A 24,364-nucleotide genomic window follows, 5' to 3' on the forward strand; every position below is an offset into this window, starting at 1 on the left:
ACAGAGTGATAGACACAGTAGTTTAGAGAGGTTTCAGAAAAGGAGGTTGATGTATGCATAGATGACAACAAGATGACCATAACAATATAAAACTATGTCATCAGCATAGAGATGAGCACTACTTGTGCCTCAGTGTGATAGATGGCTATTTATGCTGAAAGTGAGCTGATGAGGACTCAGAATAGATCCCTGAGGACCTCCTTTGGGTAGCTTAGTTCTTTAGGTGTCTTGTACCACACTCATATCTTTCAAAAAGGTAATTACAAACCATCCGCATTAAACAATAATAACACCTCATTTGCATATTTAGACTTACTGTAAGTAATCAACTTATGGTGATATGTATTTTTACCCTATTTAGCTGGAGTGGAATTTTAAACACATATATTTAAAAGCTCCACTTCATCCCTTTATTTCTAAAAACAGGGCGAACGTAGATTTTTTTATGGTATTTTATGATTTAAGGAGTGATAAAAAGAGATATTTAGAATTTCCTCCGTAAAAGCCTTTAACTCTCATATGTCAGCAAAGTTAAACAAGAATTTTGAACCTGGCTTTATCCAGTGTTTCCAGTTGTTTTCTGTTCTGGAAATGTATGCAAATTACCAAGCATTTCATTAGATAATGCATAATTTAAAACATACAAAATCCTCATATATCTGGACGATTAAGACTTTTCCATTAAGACCCAGACTGCATGCACTTTATTTGGTTCAGCTACAACTCAAACCCTTGTGAATCCCAGTAAAATCTAATAGACACAAAGAGAAACTCTGAAATGATTCACCCAACCGCTGGTTTGAGGTTAATGTGGCTTCCTGTCACATCAGGTCTGAGGTGCAGCGGAAAAACAATTCTCTCACAGTTGCACAACTGATCGGAAGTGAGGCAAATAATTCCAGAGCGGAGGAATATACAAATATAGATAAATAAAATGACTTAGCGAAGGCCTTGAGGTGTGTGCTGACATGGAACAGCCAGATCAGGCCGTCATTAATGTGAGAACTGAACTCGTGAAGGCAGAAATTAGATGAGCTATTTGCAGACGGCCATGCTGCTGCGAATTAGATGAAATTAATGGAGATGAGAGATTGCACGTGCATCTTCATTTCTGAGATTGAGATAACTGCTTCCTGGTTTATAAGATTATGCTCTGTGGAAGAGTTGTTTTCTTTGTAGCAAAATAGCTTGAAAGATGCTGCTCATTTTGAGAAAAATCCTAATCTGATGTTGCGTGAAACACCCACACGAGGCTTGCAACTTTTTCAGATGTAATTTTGTTTGCTGCTTTTTTGGGGAAACACTTTTTTAAAAAGAGAAGTGGGTGTCCTTGGTAAAATTCCAGGAAAAAATACTGTATTAAATTACAGCTAATGTAAAATGAACACACTCTAACGCTGCAGCTGGTGAGACACGAGCTGATCTTATTATAAAGCAGTCACGAGAAATGAAGGCTGCACACCTCCATCTTCTTACCTTCTTCGAGGTGAAAACCAGCCTTCAGTTTCCCTGCTGCCTGCAGACTCACGTTGTGTGCGGCGTTAAATCAGATCACGGTCGCTCACAGAATGATGCAAAAAGGTCAGCTATCACCTGACTTCTTTGTTGACACTACAACAGTTAACAGTAACATGTGGCTCTAAAACCTCTCAATGGTCTTCAGTTATCTTGAGATATGCATCACCTTCATGGTATTCAGTGAGCCGTTGCACCCGAGATATAAGCAGTATGCATGTCCCATGAGTGGAAATTAGGTTTCTAGTCATAAGTTTGTATCAGAATAATCCTTTCTTCATCCTGCAGGTCGTTGAAACTGCTCATAATTCAATAAAAACACATGATCCAGTCTAAAGCAGCAGCAGTTTCTCATGATTAAAAAGACGTATTTTTCATTTCTCAAACATTAAGGATGTCTTACTGTGGAGCTTTAGTTGGGTCACCAAATTCAAATGTTTCCTGCCACAAACCTCTGGTATCATCGGTTTCTCAGCTTCTGAGCAGTCTGAAGATGCGGTAAGAAAGAAGGGAAAACACCACGCTGAGAGGGAGGAGAGAGCGGTTTAGGCTGCTGAATTAAAATTGCCTCCAAACTGATCATTTACAGTTTGTGTTTAGTTGCTGCTCCCCTCAATTATGAGTGATTTCCAAAATCACGGTTCTGTTGAAGGGCAGCGATGACCTCTTGAGGCTGCTTTTCTTGATTACAGCAACATCTAAGCCAAGCTCACTCTCTGGCCTCTTTAGGTTTTTGCGTCTGCTAAATAGAATTCTGCAATTTTACATGAGGTCTATCTGAATCAAACAATGACGGACTAAAAAGTAGAATCTCATTAGTCATCTTGTCTATGTTTAGTCCCTAAAAAAATTGTTACTGTACTTCAAGCTCAGCCTAAGATAATTAAAGTGGATTTTCTTAGGATTTTGATTTAGCAACAAGCAGAAATGTGGTTTTCGTGCAATGGCCAGCTGCACAAGATGATGAATTGCAGCACTTCTGATTTTCGGCCTCCATGCATACACAGCACAGTATTAAGCTTTTCATGTTTATTCCTGACTCTTATTCTCATTTCACGATAAAATTGGCTCAGTAAGTCTGAAACAAGTGAATGAAGAAATGTGTAAGTATGCAAATATTCCTTGTTTACCTTTTCCCTTGTATTTATCTACTTAACAAAAAACTACAGCCTATATAAAATATGTAGTTTTCCCCTATGCAGTGTGTGTGTGTGTGTGTGTGTGTGTATGTGTGTGAGTGTGACAGATGTCCACCAGATGGAGTAAGAGATTAGTGTTGAATGTAGCGACCATGCCTTTGTCAATTTTACAACTGTGGTAATTTGGAATTGTAGTTTTAGTTTTCAATAACAAAATCTAATGACTAATGACATAAAATACATTTTTATGCGATACAGGATATTAATATTGTGCGTTAATGCAAAGCATCAACGCTCATTTTCATTGTCTCTTGGCTGCTTTATGAGATTTCATGCTCAAGATGCTCACCTTCTCAAAGAACTGCTGAGGCAGCAGGTTGTTGTTGTTGTTGTTGATGCAGAGGGCTCGGTGAACTCCTCTTCTTCTATGGTAGCGTGGGCGCTGGCGCCGGGCCAGCTTCCTCTGCGGCACCTCCCCCGGATGCTCTCTGCAGGATCTGCGCACCAACGCCTGCACGTCTGTGTGTGAATGCGTGTGCATGAAATGCTATGTGTTTTTATTTCACAAGTTTTTAAATCAACTTACTGAGGAGTTTTACAGCATTTCTATATTTTAGTTTATTTCTTTGTTTTCCTGTATTTCCGTGTGTTTGTGCGTGTGTAACATGCAGTTTCGGGGGTGTTTATGCGTGCATTTGTGACATTTTCACACCTCAGATCTGCAGTATGCATCTTTTTCATACATTTAGAAAGAAAGCCACCCATTTGGGGAAGTGACACAAACAGAGATTTGTACTGATATGTGTGCGTGTTTGTGTGTGTGTGTATGTGTGTGTGACAGAGAGAGAGCGAAAGAATAGAAGAAGAAACAAAGGGGGAGGGCACCCTGTGCAACATGTGATGGAAACACAAACCTCATCCTGGGCCAAGGAGACAGATCAACAAAGAGAGGGGTGGAAAAAAGGAAGATGGAGGAGAAAAAAGGAGGGAGCCTTCCGACAGGTCAACATGACACCATCCTGTGCTTTCTCTCCTTTCTTCCATGCCTCCTCTTTCATCGCCTCTCCACTCTCTTCCATCCTCAAGGTCTCCTGCTCTCCTCTCTTCCCCCTCCCTCCTCTCCCGACTCCCTCTCAGTGACCGCTGACCTCCGTGACACAGTTTTCCTAAAACTCTCGCCGGTCTGAAAACAGAGAGGCGACGTCTTGGATCCTGTTGGCTTAGTGAGGTCACATTCTTTCATACATGCATGAAGTGGGTTAAATATGACACAGAGGAATACTGAGCCTTTATTCTGGGCAGAATTTAATATAAAACCCTCTGGAATATGTGTTTCATCTGGCGTTTGGAGCTTCTTTGGAGGGCAAATATGGTGTTATTGTTATATGATGTGGGCTTGCTGAGATCAGATCTGGGTCACAGCTACTATTAAAGCCACTTGAGGTCATGTCCTGTGTTTAAAGGGATCCTAGTGCCTTAAAAAGGGATGAGCTGGGGGTGAGGACGGGTCGGACTTTCACACAGGAGACTGGGGTTTGAATCCTGTGTGAAACCAGCAGTCAGTGTTGATGGTTTTATATAGGTGGGTTCTTTAACCCAAATCTTTTCCTAAACCTAACCAAGCTGCGACCACAATCTGATAATATTTCTCAGCTGCCTTTACTTTGAAAGTCTAACAGGATGTTGCGCATTCATTGCTGCTAACTTGAGAAAGGCATGGGAATTTGTTCCTCTTACACCTGGGCGAGGCAAAACGTGACACCACCTGCTGTGTTTTCCAATCAACCAAAGGGCCAAAACAAAGCTGAGCTCTGTGAGACATTAAGAGTGGAGGATGAGGAGGGCAACAAAGACCCAAAAAAGCAGGTCTGTCTACAGGTCGACAGATACTGTTTGAGCCTGTTATTTCAGGTCACTATATTAAGCACAGTAAATTGCTCCACATTGAGGTCTTCCACAGCTTGCACAGTTCCTCAGCATGTCTCAGGTGAGGGACCCCACCCAGGAAGCCAGACCTGAAAGGAGCCAAACCCTCATGAAATCATCACCCAGAAGGTAAACACACATATATAATCGGGCCCCCTATGGATGCAGGGCCCCTGTGCTCCGGATAAGGGGAGCCCCACACTCCGCAGGACAGGAGAGGGTGTCGAGGAGGAACAACACCCACTGGCAGGTTGGAGGGGCCCCGGCAGATTGATGTGCGTGTGAAACCAGCCGGGCCAGTTAGCGGGCAGCGTTGGGTTTATTGTGCGGCGCGTCCCAGCGGCAGATTCATGCGTCTGCGCCCCGCCTGGGGAGTCTCATCTGAACATACGGTAAATTTAACTCCCGTCAAAACAAGGTTAAAAAGCGAGCTTTGAATGGTGGGCTGACAGGTTGCCCTTTCCACTTTCTTTGGAATAAAAAACTCTGTTCGGTTGCTCCTATAGAGACATAGACCATATATTTTGTTCTATATTACAAATAAATGATACTCCCAAAAAAATCCAGAAATACTCACAATTACTGAAGCAGATTTTTAGACCTTCATGTCTACAATAAAAACACATATTTTTTATAAAACATATGTAACTGTGACCTACAAGCAAATAGTCAATTTTGACTTGGCAACTTTCCTCACTCACTATATTGCACATTAAAAGGTGGGGCGGCTACAAATTGTTTTTCAACATGCAAAAGCAACTTCTTTCCATTCCTGACACCTTAGATACTCTCAAAATTAAAAAAAAAAATCAAATATTTAATATCTAATTCAAGATCTAATTAATATTAAATTTTATCACTTGATCTCCGTTTTCATGAAGTTTCGAAGTAGAAATAGTGGAACCACTGTCTAGTAGAAGAGTTATAAGCAAAATGCGCCAAGCATCAAAAGTAAAAGTACTCATCAGAGGCAGAAGAGTGTTATATATTGATATTCAATGTTGATGAATTCATGTGTCCGCAGCCTTTTAATGTCGCAGGTGGTTCTGGTGGAGCTAATTTGAGCTACTTTAAACACTGCTGGCTATTTAAACCTGTAAAAATGCATCAAAATTTATTTCTTGATTAAAACTACATAAAGTTTTGAGTGAATATCTCCCTCTGAAACGTAGTAGTGAGTCATATAAAGTGATTGAATTTGCACTTAAGCTTACTCCAGGCAAGCTTTTTCTTTACATCCGAGGTGAAAGTTGCAACACATCCCACCGCAGATCTGGTGAATTAATCCATCCCGTGCTGTCCATTCACAGCAGGACCACGTGTGCTCGCCTCTACAAGCCCGCCCCCCCTTGCAGGCGGACATGGCACGGCCTCACAGAGATGCACCGACATTATCCATTCACTGCACGCCGGCCAACGCAAAACTGCAAGCAGAGCCAAGTGCACAAGAAAAGCCCTGTTATTTTCTTTTCTGCCTTTGATTTGTAAATACCTCCATTGCATTGCAACAACTTCCAGGCTTGTATCTTATAACCATCAAACATTTACATGAGAAAGTTGACAAAGGCTGAAACAGCGGAGGAGGCCTCGCAACAAAGGGGCCCATTTATAGCGTACAGTCAGGGAGAGAGACGGAGAGGGAGGGTAGGAGGAGAAGCTGGGAGGAGAGTTGAATTAATGAATTAAAAATGTCGTGAAACAGCGGCCGCCTGAATACTTTTGGGTTTATACAGAGAGGCGTGCAGGGGGGTCCTGGAGGAGTGGACAGCCGGGGCTTCTTTAACTTCTCTCCGTCCGAGCAGACTTCCTCTCAGCTTCACTTGCGAGACGGAGTGCAAACTGTGCTCATCTGATTACATAATGACCCAGTAACAGTGAGCCAGAACCGGTACTGCCAGTACCAGCGTGCTGGGAGACACTGACTGACCGCTGGCTGATCCTCGCCCTCTCTTCTCATGGTTTTTATTCCTTAGAGTTTTTCTCGTTTTAAATCTGAGATGACAGCGACGTAGGGGGGCAGCAGGAAGAAAAAGATGCAAACAATGTGATGTCAACGTGAGAGGTGATTTCAGACGTGCTCGAGCCGTCAACAAGTGTGCGTCGTTCAAAACTGTACTGTGACAGATTAACAATTGTGCCCTCATCTGTCTTTTTCACATGTTTGCTGCACAGTGAAATTCAATCTTCAAGTCTCCAAGCTGTGGTCAGAGTGAACTTCTGTTTCAAGTCAACAGAAAGGTAAGAGACACATAATCTTAACAATCTTCTTCTTTCTTTAATCAAAATATGGAGATAATGAGTAGAGCTGTCGGCTTATTTGACTTGCATGCAGGCCAAGTGTTAGTTCTGTTTATTTACTTTACCTGCTTACTTACCATGCAATTGTGTTACTATCATTTCAAAGTGTTCCAGTGTCATCAAATGTGGCAAACTAAAAATCCCAGCAATATTCGTCTCAGCACTCATAGCGTCTATACTTTAATAGTCGTTTTCCTACAATGCTGCACTGTGATTTTCCTCCAAGTACGCACTTAATTTTTGCTTGGATATTGTTCTTGCGTCCTTATAATGTTTGCTAGGTGTCCTGTAAGGGTTGTAATGTGGGAAACGTGCTGTAAACCCTCGAACTGTTTGATGCAAGGCTTAGCTTTCAAACAGGTGCTGTCTCGCTGCAGGTGTTTACAGCATGGAGGGATATTAGTAGCATGTGGTTCCACTATCAAATCTATATTATATATTATATTATGTGTTACATTATTAGGAAAAGATAAATAAAATCAATGTATACTGTACTGGATGCAACAAAGTTTTGTAGTAGAGATCATTTATAAATGAAAAGTTTAGCCAATCTGCACCCGTCCTGCACGGACACTAACAGCAGCGTGGTCAATATTTGGATGTGAAACAGAGGAAAAAGCATTCGAGCTTGTGTTGCAGGTACGTGAGAAGCAGGAAAATGCTGGAAAAAGCTTGTACATAACACAGTGGAAAGACTGGGTGCGATGGTGCTTTGACTCTGAGGAATCCTCATCAGCACCAGAGCAGTAGCACATCCGTCAGATTTACAGCAGAGAGAGATTTGGCGACTCCTGACTCGGGAGAAGATGGTAAACGTCGGCCTTTAAATTACGGCCCGGTGGCCAGCAGCTGCTCTCCATTGTTTAATGTAGGTCGGCGTCGTTACTCTTCGACTAATTCTGGGCCGAGGAAGTGGAGGCGAGTAGTTCAGGGAGGCGTTAGATTTAGGTGGAGGTTTGGACAGATGTATTGAGACAAATGTGTGATCGCCATGGCTACTGGTCACATTTACTTCCTGTTGTTAAATTCCCCATGAAAGTACATTATGCAAATATGAATGAAGATGATGAAGTTGAAGTTGAGTTGAGTTTTACGTTTGCATACTGTACTTAACATGAGCGATTGTATTTAGGAGGAAATTCATTGCTGCTTTAATGACATTATAACATATAGGAAGAAGTTAAGGTGTCAGTATGCTTTAACGAACCCTGTTTCAACCCTCTACGATATGAGAATTAGAAGGACTACATCCAATACATTTTTGTAGCTTTTGGAAATCGACAATCTGACGCTTACGTCAACTCTGCGCATGCAGGTGTGTGTAGAGGTAAATCAGGAATCAGGCAGGATTTGAACTCTTTTTTTGAACAATTACTGTCACTTTTCATGTGTAATACCACGAATGCATTAGAGGAGTGACTGAAAAGTGCGTGCAGTTATCCCCGTTTGAATCATTATCACATCTCTATGACTTTTCACATTGCCTTCAAGTGCGGCTCACGCCCGTGGTCGGATGACACATCATACGAACTTGTTCCTTTCAAGCATGAGGACACCTTTATACAGCCAAACATTGCAATTCTAATATTCATTTACTAATCTGTAAAGTCTGACTGAATCATTCATTAGAGATTAAGAATGCCATTAATTGCATAAGCCTTTATAAAGTGACTAATTACACAGGGATTCATGTGATTGCTCCAAAAGCCTGCATTCAGATAAGTCTCTAATAACACTGTATGGATTTGGTAACAAATGAGTTAGTGAAAAAGCCTATACACAGTTCATTAAAGCTTTAACATGTGCCACATTGCTGTTGTCAGGTAGTGGTTTTTGGGCCACCAGGGATCTTGTAGGGGCTTCCTTGGGTTCTTCGTGTAAAAGTCCTGGGTCAAATTTACCAGAAGTACAATGTGGTTATATTAAATATTAGTCTAAAAGGAAGTTGCCACAATTAAAAAATTTAGAAAATGAATAACCACCGATGTCTATGGGAGGATAGCCACTTTGTTCAAGACAGGAATTAAATAAAGACTGCACTGCATGAATGCTGGTAGTTGGTCAGGTTGGATGTAGTGATTTTCAGGTTTTATCTTAAATTAAAGGCTGTCCAGTTTTTCTCACCGCCTTGTTTTGGTGACATGGTTTTCAGCAATTGCAAGTTTTGAAATACATGTTGTTAAACTCAAAACAAGGTTATTTTGTATGTGGCCTCATCTGCTGCTGCCTGTGGTCATCTGTGGTGTTTCTATACTGACGTTCAGCAACAAGGAAGTGCTCCAACTCCGTAATTTGGTCTTTTAGCTTCCCGTCTACACCAGAAGTTGGAATCTCTTGGGTTGTTTCGATGGCGGGGACCCATTTCATTGTTACTCACTGCCCAGATTACATGACGGGGGTTATTATTGTGGAACAAACTCATTTTCCATGATCACATAATTGATAAAAAAATCTATTATGTCTTACCGAGAAGAAGTTGTATCTGAATCCATATTTATAACCTTGCAGACCAACAAAGCAAACATCCTCTCGTTTAGTGACTGTTTGTGGCAACTGCAAGTAATGTTAATAATTTTAAACTGTTAACAGTAACCTGCATCATTGTTGATAAATTAATCAGTTTTCTCGCATTTTTTTTACTATACTGTACATTACTGCTGCAACACAGAGTAAACAAGCTGCTGTAAGCTAGCTGAAAGCTAGCTGACGTCGGAGGTCATTTGCGCCAAAAATCGTCTTTTTAATCTGACTTCTCGACACATGTTCCCGGCTGTTCGAAACGCACAGCGGGCTGTCTGAACCTATGGGGACCAAGACTTCTCGCTTGTATTTATTTACTCCAGCCGGGAATAGCGAGACAAGCCAAGACACAAAACCGGAAATGGAACAAATGAAAACGGGGGCTCCCTCTTAATGAGACTGTGTGAAATCATTCGCTGCATATATAAAGACACAGCAGCAGCTCATTTGTATGGCGGTGTGCGGTGCTTAGCTCGGGGCTTTTAACGTCTTGTGTTGGCTGAGCAGATGCCTTCTTGGCACGGCCTGTGTCCATGTTTAGACAGTCCTTTCGGTCCAGTGCCGAGGCTGCTGGGGTGCGGACAGTAGTCCCAGCCATTCAGCTTGTGTTGTGTTGAGTCTTTTCAGCGCAGTGCACTGGATCTTTATGGCTGTGGACACTGGACGGGGGCACTGAGTGGAAGGGATTACTCTCTCCTCTGGAATACTAATGACGGCCTTTTGTCACCGATCTGTTTCCTCCACCTTCGCTCCACGTAGCCCTTCCTCTCTCTCCATCGCCATCCATTTCTCAACCTCTTCCTCTTTCACTCTTTTTGTCACCCGAAACCGATTATTCCACCCCTCACCCCCCCGCCGCACCTCCCATCTCTGCCCCCTCACAATGTCAAGCGCCACATACTCACACGCCATCGAACGCAGCCGCAAACACACACTTCGCCGCTCCGTACCGCTCTCCTCTCCCCGTCTAAGTTGCTCCCTCTTTCACTCACTCACTCACCCAGTCGTATTTTTCAATGGTGGCTTTTGTCCCTTTCATCTCCTGGGAAACAAAGGATTCTTGTCAGCACAGGACAGAGGGAAGGAGAGGGATGGAGAGCCGGACAGAGAGGAAGAGATCCTAACCTTGAGTGGAAAAAGTCATTTTACAAGAGAGGGAATCCATCACTATAACTGTCAGGGAGACTGGTACACTTTTCAAATATTGTTTAGGCTCCACTAATACTAATATAGCTTATTTGTACTTTTTATAAGATAGTGACTAAATATACTTTTAAAAGATAAGAGTGGTGATGTCCTGTATTTTCTTATTAAAGAAAAGAAGAACAATGAATTAAACATTCAACCAAATATTGTCGGCCCCACTGTTGTCCAAAATCTCTTGAAAACACATAAATGAACCACAGCGTTCTGCAGGGTGACATCTTCATCTTAATTATTAATAATTATTATTATGATAAACATTGGCTCTGTAGTCCACATCAAACAAACCCCACATACACTCTCCTACTGCCGGGAATACCAACCAGTGCACCAAATGTGTATTCATCCGCAGCTGAAAATAGTCCTAACAAGTGCTCTGTTTACGCTTATTTGGGTAATGAAACTACTTTACTTTGATTTTGTTTTTAAATCTGCAATAATCAATATTTTTGTTTCAGCACTGGATCAAATGACGATGCATGATTTGACACAAGCATTTTAGCGTCTTTTAGCATATTGTTTTGGCTTATTGTCACCGCTCATTTCCTGACTAAGCAACTAGCTGGTGAACACAACTTTTCCTTTAGGGGCTGGTGGAGACTAAAACAGAGTTAAAAGATTGGACTTTGATTCTTTAGGTGGCCAGAAACATGAATGTGTCAGCTGCATGTGTAAATATGCAACAACGTTATTGGTGATAATAGCTTGTTGTGCTGCCCCCAAGTGGCCAAAAAGATTAGCTAATACTGCTTACCAGACTTATGTCTTCAAAAGGAACTAATGAGCTGAAAATATGGACTGACGGTGACAGATAGTGGCAGCGCTGCCCCACAATGCTCTGCAATTCCCTGTAGAATAACGCCAACCACAGCACTTAAATTGTGCATGAATAAATTATTATACATACAACTGCTGGATGATACGTGTTGCGTGTAAGGTTCATGCTTTGCGAACCAAACATTCCTTTACACAATAAATGGTACTGTATTGTCTTCTGTTTAAAAGGTCTATATGTCCAATACGCAAGTGTGTGTTTACGGTATGTGTAGGCAGGAGCTCCGCAGGGTTCAGAGTTCAGCTGGAGATGGACACGGCCAATCACATGGGCCTGCTCTTGACCCCGCCTCCCTCCCCTCCCTCCCCCTCCATATCTTAGTATTCAGAGCACAGACATCAACACAGATCTCTATTCATTCACTCAGTGTGAGCTCCAGCCCAGAGAGAGGAGAGGGAAGGGTCAGAAAGGACAGGAAAGGACAGAGCGTATCAGATCGCCTTGGTTCTTCGGCTTTTGTTTGTGTTGTTTTGTTTTTTGGTTTTGTTGTATTCACTCCGGAAAGCAGAGGCCGTTTGAGACAAAAGGGCCATTTAGTAAACTGTGAGTGAGAGCAGGCGAGAGAGGGCAGAAAAAAGGACGTGGAGAAAGAAAAACTGCAGCCCAGATGAGGGTAAAACTGTTGCGAGTGTACAGGGAATGGCCCATACAGTGACAATAGGTGTCCATGGCACCCGTGGGTGGGGTGAGGGGTTTCTCATTATGTCAATATACTGCTGACACTTTGAGACCCACAGACACGCCGCCATTCTCCGACACAGGCATTCACTTGGCACGTGTTAAATGACAATGAGCACTTAGCTTGAGCGTATGGGAATGCAAGCACGGCATCACCCATTCAAGACAAATTCAACACACATACGTGGCCTAATGTATGTGGACACCCACATTCGGCTGATCTAACTCCAAGATGGCAAGCGTTAAGAAGGTGCAATGACAGCCTCTGCTGCTCGGGGGAGGCTTTCTCAAAGATTTAGCAACCAGTCCGCAGGGATTTGGTCCCATTCACCCACAAAAGCATCTGTGAGGTTGCTCATTCATGCTGGGTGATGAGGCCTGGCTACTAGTTCATCCCAAAGGTACTGGATGGAGTTGAGGGCTCTGTGCACGGCAGTTTTTTCCACACTTAACCATTTCTTTATGAATGCTGCTTTGTGCACATATGATGGCTAGCACTGCGATTCCGCTTAACTGCAGCTGAGCCTAAACCAAAAACAGCCCTATACGAAAAGTAGACAAAAGCAAGCAGACAGTGGTGTTCATTGACTTTTTGTACAACTCACCACAGCTGGCAGCTTCTTAAAAAAGTAGATGTAGTGTAATGCACATCAAAACAGCTTTCAGAAAAATGGAAGAGGGTGGTCCAGTTGAAGTTCTCAGCTTTTGAAGACTTTTCTTTTTCTTAATCTGTCTCACGTGAAGTAACAACCACTAGTGTCTCCTCATCTCAATTCAGTGGCTGTCTTGTGCAGCCGACACGTGAATGAGCCGCACCATCCAGCTTTTAATGTGAAAGAGCAGCTGTGCCTTCATGCTGAAAGGAGGCTTTTATTTTGATAAGGCCAGCTGCCTCCAGTGAAAGGAGGAAAAGAGGCTTAAAGTGGACCACCGTGGACAGCCACAACAGTGTCCAGTTGAAAAATGTGCTTCTAATCCCTTTCTTCTTCTTCTCCTCCTCCTCCTAAATGTTCCACTCTGTCATTTTTCTCATTCACGCTGTTCTAAAAAGTTTTTTAATCTTTTATCTGTTTTTCACACATCCTGCACCTTTTCATTTGGACTCACCTGTTGTTCACTTGATCTTCCTGCCACTTCAACAAATGCCCTCTCTTTACCTTGTCATATATATCCACATTCTTCTTCGGTCTCCAACCCCCTGTAGCGCCAGCCATGACCTCAGCCACTCCCCCCTCCTCTGAGGGCTCCTCCCCTCAGAAAGTATGCCACTCCCAGACGCAGACTGACATCACCAAGCCCCTGCTGGGCTCCACAGGAGGGAACGGAGGAGCCGCTGCAGGTGGAGTAGCAACAGGAGCTGGAGGGCCCAATGCTCTGCGAAGGAGGCGCCGCGTGCTCTCCAAAGATGGCCGAAGCAACGTGCGCATCGAGCACGTGAGCGGACGAGGGGCTCTGTACCTGCGTGACCTCTGGACGACTTTTCTGGACATGCAATGGCGCTACAAGTTCTTCCTCTTCTCTGCCACCTTTGCTGGGACCTGGTTTGTGTTTGGAGTGCTTTGGTACCTGGTGGCAATGGTACATGGAGATCTGCAGGGTAAGACGGAGGGGTGGAAGGTAGAGACTTTTAGTACAGAGTCAGAAGGGAGGAGAAAGGGAATTAAGAAAACATCCCTGAAATAATTAGCACAAATATTGAAGTCATCTTCACAAAGAGTAAGTTAGGTAATATATCCCCAATCAGCAGCAATAATATTGCTAATTAGCTTTGCTACCAACATGGCTTTAGGGATGTCCACACTGAAATATGTCAAAAAACTATATGGATTGCCATCAACTTTTCAACAGACATTCATGGTCCCCAGAGGATGAAGACTGATGCCTTTTGTGACTTTTCTTCTCGTGCTACCATGTAGCTGCCATTTATGGTTTTAAGTTAAATGTCTCAGTAGCTATTGAATAGATTGCAATGAAATTCAGCATAGACATTCATGTTTCCCTCAGGATGAACTGCAATAACTTTGTTGACTGTCTGACTTTATCTAGCAACATTGAGTCAAAATTTTAGTTTGTGCAGTACTTTTTGTTATTGACCAAACACCTGCAATATTACTTTCCCATCAGTCTGAACTGCACATTGTGCTTAGTGCTAGCCATCAAATGTTAGCATGCTAGCACACTAAACTACAATGAGGATGGTATACCTGGTTAGCATAAGCATTCCATGTGCCCATTAAAATGTTTTTGACTACTTTTTTTCACCAGTTTCAGATAATAATTACCTATATTAACTTTCCAAAGTTAATAACTTTTCCAAAAGTTGAGAGCTCTTGCTGAAATCAATGGATGACAAAAAAAGCTAAATGAAATAAAAAAAAATGCCTTTATTCATGTTCTCTGGCTTTCTGCAAAAAAAAGGACTCATTGAGTACAAGTACTTTTTTGTGAATGAGTAAACAAAGAAGAAAGACACACATGAAGAAGGAGCATGAGAAAGACCTGACACAACATTGAGAGAGGGAACAAAATGTTCCTTGATAATTTGTTTACACCCATAAAACCCAAGCTCTTCTGTTCTTCCTCCCGTCCTCCAGAGTTTGACCCCCCCTCCAACCACACCCCATGTGTAATGGAGGTGAAGACCCTGACGGGAGCCTTCCTCTTCTCTCTGGAGTCTCAGACCACAATAGGCTACGGTTTCCGGTGCATCACCGAGGAGTGTCCTGTCGCTATCGTCCTGCTCATCTTTCAGCTGGTCATCACCATGGTGATGGAGATCTTCATCACTGGTACCTTCCTTGCGAAGGTACCACTGGCGGGCACCACATTTGGACATTTTTAAATTCTACACATAGTGGCTTGGTTAAAGTTAAAAAAAACCTTTTGAACCGCACTGAATTTTTCTTACCTTTCTGTAGTTAACACTTAATTTCGCCCAGTAAATCATGTATGTGCTCTTCTTCCTCGAGTCAGCCCAGACATTGCGGGGACATTGCGATTCATGGCTGGAGCCTTACACCCTCTGCCTAATAAGTTCTTCCTTTGCCTTCCCAGTATCATGACAGCTATCAGTATTCAGCTTCTAGGTTGTCAACTATAGTTACAGATTGTCACCATGCTGATTCTTACCAATCTTATCTGTCGAAAGCAGGGTTATCTGAAGACTTTCCTCCTCACGTCTAGTCCTAATAACCTTTCTTTTTTATCTGTATGTCTAAGTAATCTTTAAGTTTATGTTGAGTATTTACAGTGTGCGGTTTGAAGACTTTGACATGTTCTCCTCCCCCTGCAGGTCGCTCGTCCCAAGAAGCGAGGCGAGACGGTGAAGTTTAGCCAACACGCCGTCGTGTCAAATCATGAGGGTCGGCCCTGCCTCATGATCCGAGTGGCCAACATGCGCAAAAGCCTGCTGCTAGGATGCCAGGTATGCAAGTCACTTTTGGGTGTTTTTCATTTCTGTTGGGGTGGTTGAAGTTCGCATGTGTGAGCTTTGTCCGCCTCCTCAGCAGGAACTACAACCTGAAATACCCTGTGTTTGATGCACCTGATGCCCTGTCTCTCTGTCTGTCTTGTATCTCAGTGTATGCTTCTGAAGAGCTTTATTACTGATTTCACCTGATGACAAATGGATATGAACCCACTGACACTGACATCCAGCCTTTCCTGGAAGCCCATGCAGGGAAGAAAAAGAACAGTAAAGCTTTCATGAGAACCATAAGCTCTTTAAAGGGGCTGTTGTAATGTCAAGTGTAGGCACACATTCAACCTAGACTGCAGTGGGTACAGTTACTATGACTGTACTCATATTACAGTATATGTGGGGTAGGCTTGAAAATGTGTGTTATGAGTCACATCCTGTCAATAGATGTGGGTCTAGACCTTTGAATGTTTCCCTTAGCTGGTAGGAAAAAAGCTGGTAGGTGGTTAATGACACAGTTAGTGACTGAGCTTGTCAATCACTACATGCTCAAGAACACATCGCCTTTGATGAAGACACTGGCCGTTGCAGGTATTAAACCTGCGGCCTTCTGGTTACAGGATGCCTTCTGCAACCTCTTGGCTACATTTACTGACTCCATGTTGGCTCCCAGGTGACGGGGAAGTTGCTTCAGACGTCCCTGACAAAGGAGGGCGAGACGGTGCGGCTGGACCAGCGCAATGTGCCATTCCAGGTGGACACGTCCAGCGACAGCCCCTTCCTCATCATCCCTTTGACTTTCTACCACATCATTGACGACAACAGCCCCCTCAGGGCCTGGGCAGCAAAAGGTAGATCATGGCTTTAATGTGAAATTAGCAATATGGCAGGTCTGATAAACGAGTATCAAGAGGAAATCGTAGATTTGGTGCATCTACATGACCAAATATTTCTCCATGTTTTTCAGTTAGCAGGTCTGTAGTTGGAAAATATATACACTACCACGATGTTTTTTTTTTTTTTTTTAGGGTTTTACATTAATATTTATACTATAGTATTCCTAAGAAATTACATTTGAAGAATTTTCTTGTTATTATTAGCAGCAATCATTTATTGGCTAAGTCCTAACAGCTAGTATCTTTATTTGAAAGTTTCATATGTCTCCTGAGTCCTGAGAATAACTGTACATGCGGTATGTTTGTACATGTAGGTGTATTGGTATTTACGGTCATGTGCTGCATGCTTGGCTGCCTCTAACTGCCCAGAGTTGGGCTGGTTTGGCACCGGAGGAGAGAGTTTCACTGGCTGGAATGTGTGTGAGAGAGATCGCCAGAGACACCCCTCATTAGAGCACAATGCTGCACAGTCCGGGGGGCTGACGCGAAGCCTGCACAGATCCACTTACAGCAGCACTGGAAGTCTCAAAGGCGTCAGCACTGACGGACTCTGATCAACGTGTCATTCACACTCACACTACTCACTAACTGTAAACAGCTTCCTTCATTTCTTTCCTTTAGCGTCATGTGATGCACTTTTTGATTTTCTGATTATCGGCCCTTGTCCTTTCCATTCTATATGTCCATACTGTACCTTTATGCTTATTTCTGCTAGTTTTTAGACATTATACCTCCCCTTCAGCTGCATCCTTTCTTCTTGTGGTTATGATGAGCCTCTCTGTCGTGAATCTGGAAATTCCTTTTAATCTGAGTGTTGCCATTTAAGGGATTACATTACAGCACACATAATACAGTTCACAGTATGACATTAATCAGTGTTCTAAGTGCCAACTATAACAGTAGCCAGTTTTTGTTGCCAGGCCCCCAGTGTTGCTTCATCTGGTTGTCTCCTGTCATGAATCCAGGAAATGATGCCTTAAAAGCACTCATACAAAGCACTGAAAAGATCTTACGGACTGCAGATCTGTGTCAGTGTGTGAGTGAGTCTTCAGGTCATAATGACAAAGACATCATTCATATCACAAAAGACTGCTGACACCTTTTGGATGAGTGGTGAGCAACCTTCTATCTTACAAAATGACTGTTTGCATTTCTTAGTAATGGCAAAAATGACTTCAATTTGATGAGTAAATAGTGATACAGTATCCACTTTTCAGATGCATTGAAAGCCTGGTAATGTTATAGTAACATATCTTATCGACAGACCAACAAACAAACAAAAAAGGGGCAAAAACAACTTATTTCGTGTACCTTGCCTCTGGCCCAGTGTGGCCCGGGACGGCTCGCTGCTCCCTGTGATTCTGCACAGCGTGATTACATATGGATGGATGGTTCAGTGGATGTACTTAATGGACATTTAAAAAGTCTGCAGTTCTTGGACATACATTCATGATAATACTCATGACTGAGCACTTCTGTGCTTGCTGGTTATTTGAACACGGCCTTCGAGCTGCCTGCAAAGCTGGCTTTATGTTCTCGACATGCACTAAATATAAGGGACCTTCAGCAGGGAGGAGCTCTGATGGAAAGCTTGAACAGTGGCTTCCAATGCAACAGCATGTGAATCTTTTTGGCACTATGTGGCTATGAGTCAAAGGCAGGACACTGTGGAGATGACCTATAGGAGAGCGGCCATGGCTGTCCAATCCACTGAGCTATAACATCTGCACATTCCTCTTGACAATGTGGTTGTATATGCACTGCACCACACAAGGCTGTGTGTGCACGCTGTGAAAAAAACTCCCGGTGATGGCCGGGTCTGAATCAATAGGAGAATTAACAGCCAGCAGGCAAGAAAGATCCCAAAAATGATCAATTGCCAGCATGAAAAGTTTGTTTTTGTTTTGTGGGGCCAGATACCAGAAGAGGGAAGTATTGCATTTATTGCTGGTACGAATTATTGACTCATAATTAACACTTAATCAGCTAGCTGTCTGAATGCCATACATGTTATGAAATCAACACCAAAGCAGTGAAAGAAAAACTAGTCCCGTTCCAGGCTACCAGCTCTGTAAGGCTGTATAGGCAGAGTGGTGCTTTCAACTAAATGCTAGCATTGACATGACAATGCTGAAATGCTGACATTAAGCTGGGTTAATGTTTTCAATGTTCACCGTCTTAGGTTAACATTTTAGCTTGCTAACATTTGCTAACAACATTATAACAAGACACAGCATATCCGCTAAGGCTGAAGGAATTGTCATCAGTTACACTTGTATTGGTATGAAACCACAGTACTGAGCAAACTGAAATTTTGACCTGATGGTGGCACTGCTACGCTCAGAAGATCACCAAATTTATTATAATTCACCCCATGATCAATTGTGCCAAATTTCAGTGCAATCCATCCAATAGTTTTTAAGGTGTTTTCACTCAAAAGTTTAAATGTGATCCTCATAGTGGCGCGACAGGAAGAGTCAGGGCATCCCTAAAGTCATCATGATTCATTGTCTATGGACCATACATGTTTGTACAAAATTTCATGGCAATCCTTGCAGTAGCATTTCATATATTTCGGACCAATTTATAGGACCAACTAACCAACAGATGGAGATTGTCATCCCTTTAGCCACGCTTTACTTGACTACTACAGACTGTAGATGAGGCCATTGCACTGCCAATAATAGACCAATATAGATTATCCCTTAACCACGTTTGCAGCAGTGTGGACAAGCAGTTGCGAAACCTGGTGTTTTTTCCCTGGTGGGATCGGTCCTGGGTCTCGGCTAGGGTAAGGACTGTTTAGACAGATGACAGAGTCTGCATTCTGAGTGAGGCCTGTTGATGCAGGTGTGTGCTTGTTTGAGTGCATATGTCTTCTGTTGTAGTGGATCCTTTGTGTTATTGGGCTCGTGTGTTGATGTAAGTATATCCTGCCTGTGTTTTTTTTTAATAGATTGAACATTTATGATTGGAATGTTTCCAACATATGGCAGCTTTCACTTTGTGTTTGTGTGTGTGTGTGTGTGTGTGTGTGTGTGTGTGTATGTTCAAATTTCAGAAACAAGCTCTGGAATTGTTTGCGTGTGTGAGAGCTGGTCAAATGTTTTTGGAATCAGTCTGTAAGTGGGTAGTTTTTATGTTTTGGAAATTTTAGGACATGTGTGTGCTTTTGTGTGTGTATGTTTCACTGACGTTGTGGGGACTCAGACCTGTTTATACGTTGTGGGGACTTGCCAGCCTTATGGGGACATAATGCCACATAAGGTAAATCATTACATTTTAAGGTGGAGGCTTAGGTTAAGGTTAGGATTATGCATGTAGTGGTTGGGGTTGGGGTATGTGTCCAGGAAATGAGTGTGTGTTTGTGAGTGTCTTTTCTTAACCACATATTGGATTTTTACCCTTTTACTGAATTACATAAACATAAAATATAAATCCAAACAGTATTAAATAAGCTTTATGACAAATTACATAAGCCAGTAAAGGAGAAAGCAAACCTTGATGCTTGTGTTCTTTAAAATTAACTGGATTTGACCTCTAAAATACAGTGATGACTCACTGAATATTTGAACCACCTCATGGGCAATGACGTGACAGCACATTGAGGCCAAATTAACTGCTAAGACACTACTACAACTACTACTGAATATTGCTGCTGTATGCAAACTGGCATTCGATCAAGTAACTGTGGTGTAATGTGAAAGCATCACTTGTAGCGACACAGAGCATGATCGCTCACGTGCACATTCCCCTCGGCTCTGTGGAGCATTTCAGGTTATTTTAGCTCATTGTTGTGGTTTGCTGAACTGCAGCTGTGTCGTCATCAGCCTTGTTTCCATCTGTACCAGCCAAGTGTTTTCAATGTAAAAACCCTCAGAAACCTACTGTTCTCTATTTCAACCACAGACAGAGAATTTAGCAGCCAAAGAGCTCGATACTTCCTTCAGGAGAGGGAATATTGCACTTAGATTTGTCTGTTTGCCAGATACATAACTCAAAATGAATGAGAATGCTGCTATGTGCCATGAAGTCATTTCTTACTTTTTATCGATTGTGAGGACACATATAAAAATCAGCATTTTTGGACACAATTAGCCTCTGCAAACCCTACGTCTGAAACTGGCCTGCAGCCCATTGCAATCCATATTGAACTAGTTAATCTGTCTCGGGTAGACTAGTCTGTGTCTGAACTCCTGTTCACGGTAGCATTTGGGTTCTGTGCTAAGCTGTGCTTGACAACCCTGATAAAAACATGTGGCTCGCTTTGTACAATGGCACTTCTTTAGTTTGCTGGTTAACCGAAGCTCTCCTCTTTCGTCCAGGTGGTGGCTGGGCAGACCCGGAGCTGGCTGACTTTGAGCTGCTGGTGATCATGAGCGCTACGGTTGAGCCAACCTCCGCTACCTGCCAGGTTCGAACGTCCTACCTTCCAGATGAGATCCTCTGGGGCTACGAGTTCCCCCCCGTCGTCTCCCTATCTCCCTCAGGAAAATATGTGGCTGATTTCGCCTTCTTTGATAAAGTGGCCAAAACCAAAACCCCGCCCCTCTTTAAGCAGTCCCTGCCACCGAGCCCGCCCTCGCAGGCATCCCATTACCGTGGTGGCAAGGAGGATGGGACGGATCCAGAGAAGATGCGACTGGAAGAGAGCTACAGGGGTGAAGACAGGGGTCGAGAAAGGGGGCGAATGAGAGATAGCAGCCCACTGAGCGTGCGTATTAGTAATGTGTGAGGGAAGAATGAGACAGGAAGAGGTGATGGAAAGTTGATGTGAAACTGAGAAGCTACAGGAAGAAAACAACAAAGCTGCTCAACAGAAGACGAACTCTCTCATGAAAAATCCTCCCCAGTGGTGCGTCCAAGCTTGGCGGGTCCTGTCAACCACACACAAACTACGTCTGTGGAGACCATAGTGATGCTATCAGTGTCTGCAACCAACTTCAAAGGGAGCAAGCTACAAAGCCAACATGTATAAATGTACAGCACAACATCAAGTCACCCATTTTCTATACTTAAATTCATTTTTTTTTTTTTTGGAAAGGACTTGATTTACTTTAACTGGAGTATAGTCAAACACTGCAAAAAATCTTTATCTTATCAGGTCATTTCTGTTGCAGTTTAGCCTTGCAGGGTGGCAGGAAGAGCTCAACAAATCAACTTGTGTCAAGAATGTTTTAGTAACAAGTGTCTCGTCCTCGAACCAAGAAGGAGAAAGCAGAAAATTGATTCTCACCACAAATGTTTCGCCTGTTTAAAGAAAACGAGAACCCAGTTAGAGATGAAATGACTTGACGAGATAGTTTTGTGCAGTGTACTCGAACGTCTGATATGGATGGTAATCACTGAATCACAGTACTGTTGTTTTTCTTTTTTAATTAATAAAATACCTGCAACAGGTGGCGAAAATACTGGAACCATATTATTTTTTTAACGAACAATTTTAAAGGAATGTATCATATTTTGTGTACCCAATAGTTTCTAACGACATTGATACTTGTTGCACCTGAAAATATTGTTCTCTTTGATATGAATGTTTTTTTCTTGTTTATTGGGGTACATTTATTTAGTAATAATACTAAAAGCACTTTAACTTGACAGAAAAGTGGCATTTCACACAAGGCGGATAACTGAACTAACTTTGATACTTAATGCACTGTAATACCTGATTAAATCTTGTCCTTGTGATTGTGTTTTTATGGTTGAAACTGGGTAATTTTGTGAGTGTGATGATATTGTTTGTATGAACTGCCTTAAATTTCATGTACAGTATGTGTGTGTTCTTGTACCTCTGTACAGTGTATAAAAATATTTGTTCCGCATTCTTCATTTCTTTCTGTCCTGATATTTGATACACAGCTCCACATTTCAATATACCATATTAATTGCTGTCAATGCACAATGGTACAGTACAGTACGCAATCAATTGTGTTAATTGTTCAAGGGGACCAGTAAAATTCTTTGGTTATAGCAAAAAAAAAAAAAATTAGACATTTGAATTTTGAAGTAAAGGAACATAAGAACAAAATGACAAAGATATAGATTGCATGGAATTTTTTTCTATACTTTCAAGTGTTTTTGTTCAAATGGCCAACAAAGTATGATATTAAAAATCAGTAATATAAGATATATCTGATGATTGGTCTTAAGTTTGCCCTCTTGATGATCTGATATAAGATTAAATGCCACTATTAAAATAAAATACTATTCCAATGAAAAATGTATAAATAACTGAACATACTTCCATATCCATGTCTGGTGAGAGGTTTTGCTTGTTTATACTGTTAAGCCTACTGTACACTGTATATGGATCTCTCATAATACTGGAAGCTCATTCGATTAACTTTTTAAGAACCTACTTCTTCGGGCTCTTTTAATAAATGTATTATTTGCAACATGTCTATATGTGTGTGCATGTGCCTTCACAGGTGAATATACGTTATGAACGGTAAAGGGCCGAAAAAAAGTGCCATCATGTGTTTTAATCATGATGCCATCATCTCTCTTTATATGTTGGTGGTAACTTATTAATTCTTAAGTATTTTATTAATCTTTTAATGAAATTTTTCTTAAATTTAATTTAATTAAGATTTACAAAGATGAGCAGTACTTCCAGCAGTCAGAAGGCCTACAGCTGCTGACCTGACCTGCCAGAACAGGGGATGACACACGTCCCGCCCACAAAGGAACCTGATTGGATAAACCTGGAGCTCTCTGTACTTACTAGTGAAAAGTTACTGTACTGCAGATGTTGGTATCACACTGACAAAATCTAACAGGCATAACTCTGTTGTTCCTGTAAATTCATTATAAAGCCAAAATTGGGTTTTCATCTAAGCCAGGGGTGGGCAAACTTTTTCACTTATGGGCCACAAAGGGTTCTAAAATTTGACTGGGGGGCCGGACCAGGAGCAGATGGATGGAGTGTTTTGGTAATCCACCTCATAAGAGAAAATAAAATATCATGAGATATGTAGAACACATGTGCTTTAATTTCAATTGAAAATGAACAAAAGCATTACAACTAAATATCTGTCTTTGAAGTCCCACAGAACTGAGCTATTTATTGAAATGACTCTTTTTATTATTTTAAAGCACTGAAAGTTGTGTTATCCTTAAGGATATTATCATCATCAGTCTCCTCCTGACTGTCTTCATTTAAAAAACGGTAGGAGATGCAGGTCTACTTGTCCTCTCCTTCTATTCAATCATCCCTAATGCCAAAACTCAACAACGAGCAGCGCGAGGACGGAACAGTGACAACGCGCCAGTATGTGGAGCGCGTTATATTTGATCGCGCTGCATTTGCGCACTTGGTTTTGAGAATGTACGTGCACCTGAACACCACATATGTGCATCCCTTAACAGACAGAACAAATTAGTTTCAAATGCATTTTTTACATAACACAACGGAGAAACGTACTTTTAATTTCAGTGGGAACAGTGTTGTTGGTCTCCCTTTTTATCCAGCGTGTCAAAGTCTGGAGTCAGTTTTCTTGCTGTATCATAGTCTTTAAACACCGCCACAGTCTCTTGGCATATCAGGCATACAGCAGCTGATCGGTGTTCAGTCAAAAATATTTAGTTGTCCACTCCTTATTAAAAACTGGACATTCTTAGCTCCGCTCATCTTTACAGAAGGGCTGAGGGTCGAAGAGTAAAGCGCAAACGTGGAGTAATACGCTTCACCTCAACAAAGCTCAATGTATCTAGAGTGCGCCATCTATTGGGAAAAAGCCAGAATTGCAGGGAAAATAAAACATTAACAAGGTTTATTGATATAATTTGTTCAAGTTCGGCGGGCCGGATTAAATTTTGTAACGGGCCGCATAAGGCCCTCGGGCCGTAGTTTGCCCATGCCTGATCTAAGCAATTGAATTAAGTTGTTTTATTTCCAAGTAAATTAAAAAACAGCTAAGAGATGCAGTATAACTGA

General features: G+C 42.1%; 1 protein-coding gene across 1 annotated transcript; it reads left to right on the plus strand.

Moving 5' to 3' along the window:
* Positions 1–13,326: 13,326 nt before the first annotated feature.
* Positions 13,327–22,713, plus strand: kcnj10a (potassium inwardly rectifying channel subfamily J member 10a). The gene is made up of 5 exons (XM_041965056.1): positions 13,327–13,711; positions 14,709–14,920; positions 15,407–15,538; positions 16,206–16,383; positions 20,754–22,713. Exons 1-5 carry the CDS (start codon positions 13,327–13,329, stop codon positions 21,161–21,163), a joined length of 1,317 nt encoding a protein of 438 aa, XP_041820990.1. The 3' UTR covers positions 21,164–22,713.
* The last annotated feature ends 1,651 nt before the right edge of the window (positions 22,714–24,364 follow it).

Source organism: Chelmon rostratus, chromosome 23 (genome assembly GCF_017976325.1).
Source record: "Chelmon rostratus isolate fCheRos1 chromosome 23, fCheRos1.pri, whole genome shotgun sequence".
NCBI classification, from domain to species: Eukaryota; Metazoa; Chordata; class Actinopteri; order Chaetodontiformes; family Chaetodontidae; genus Chelmon; species Chelmon rostratus.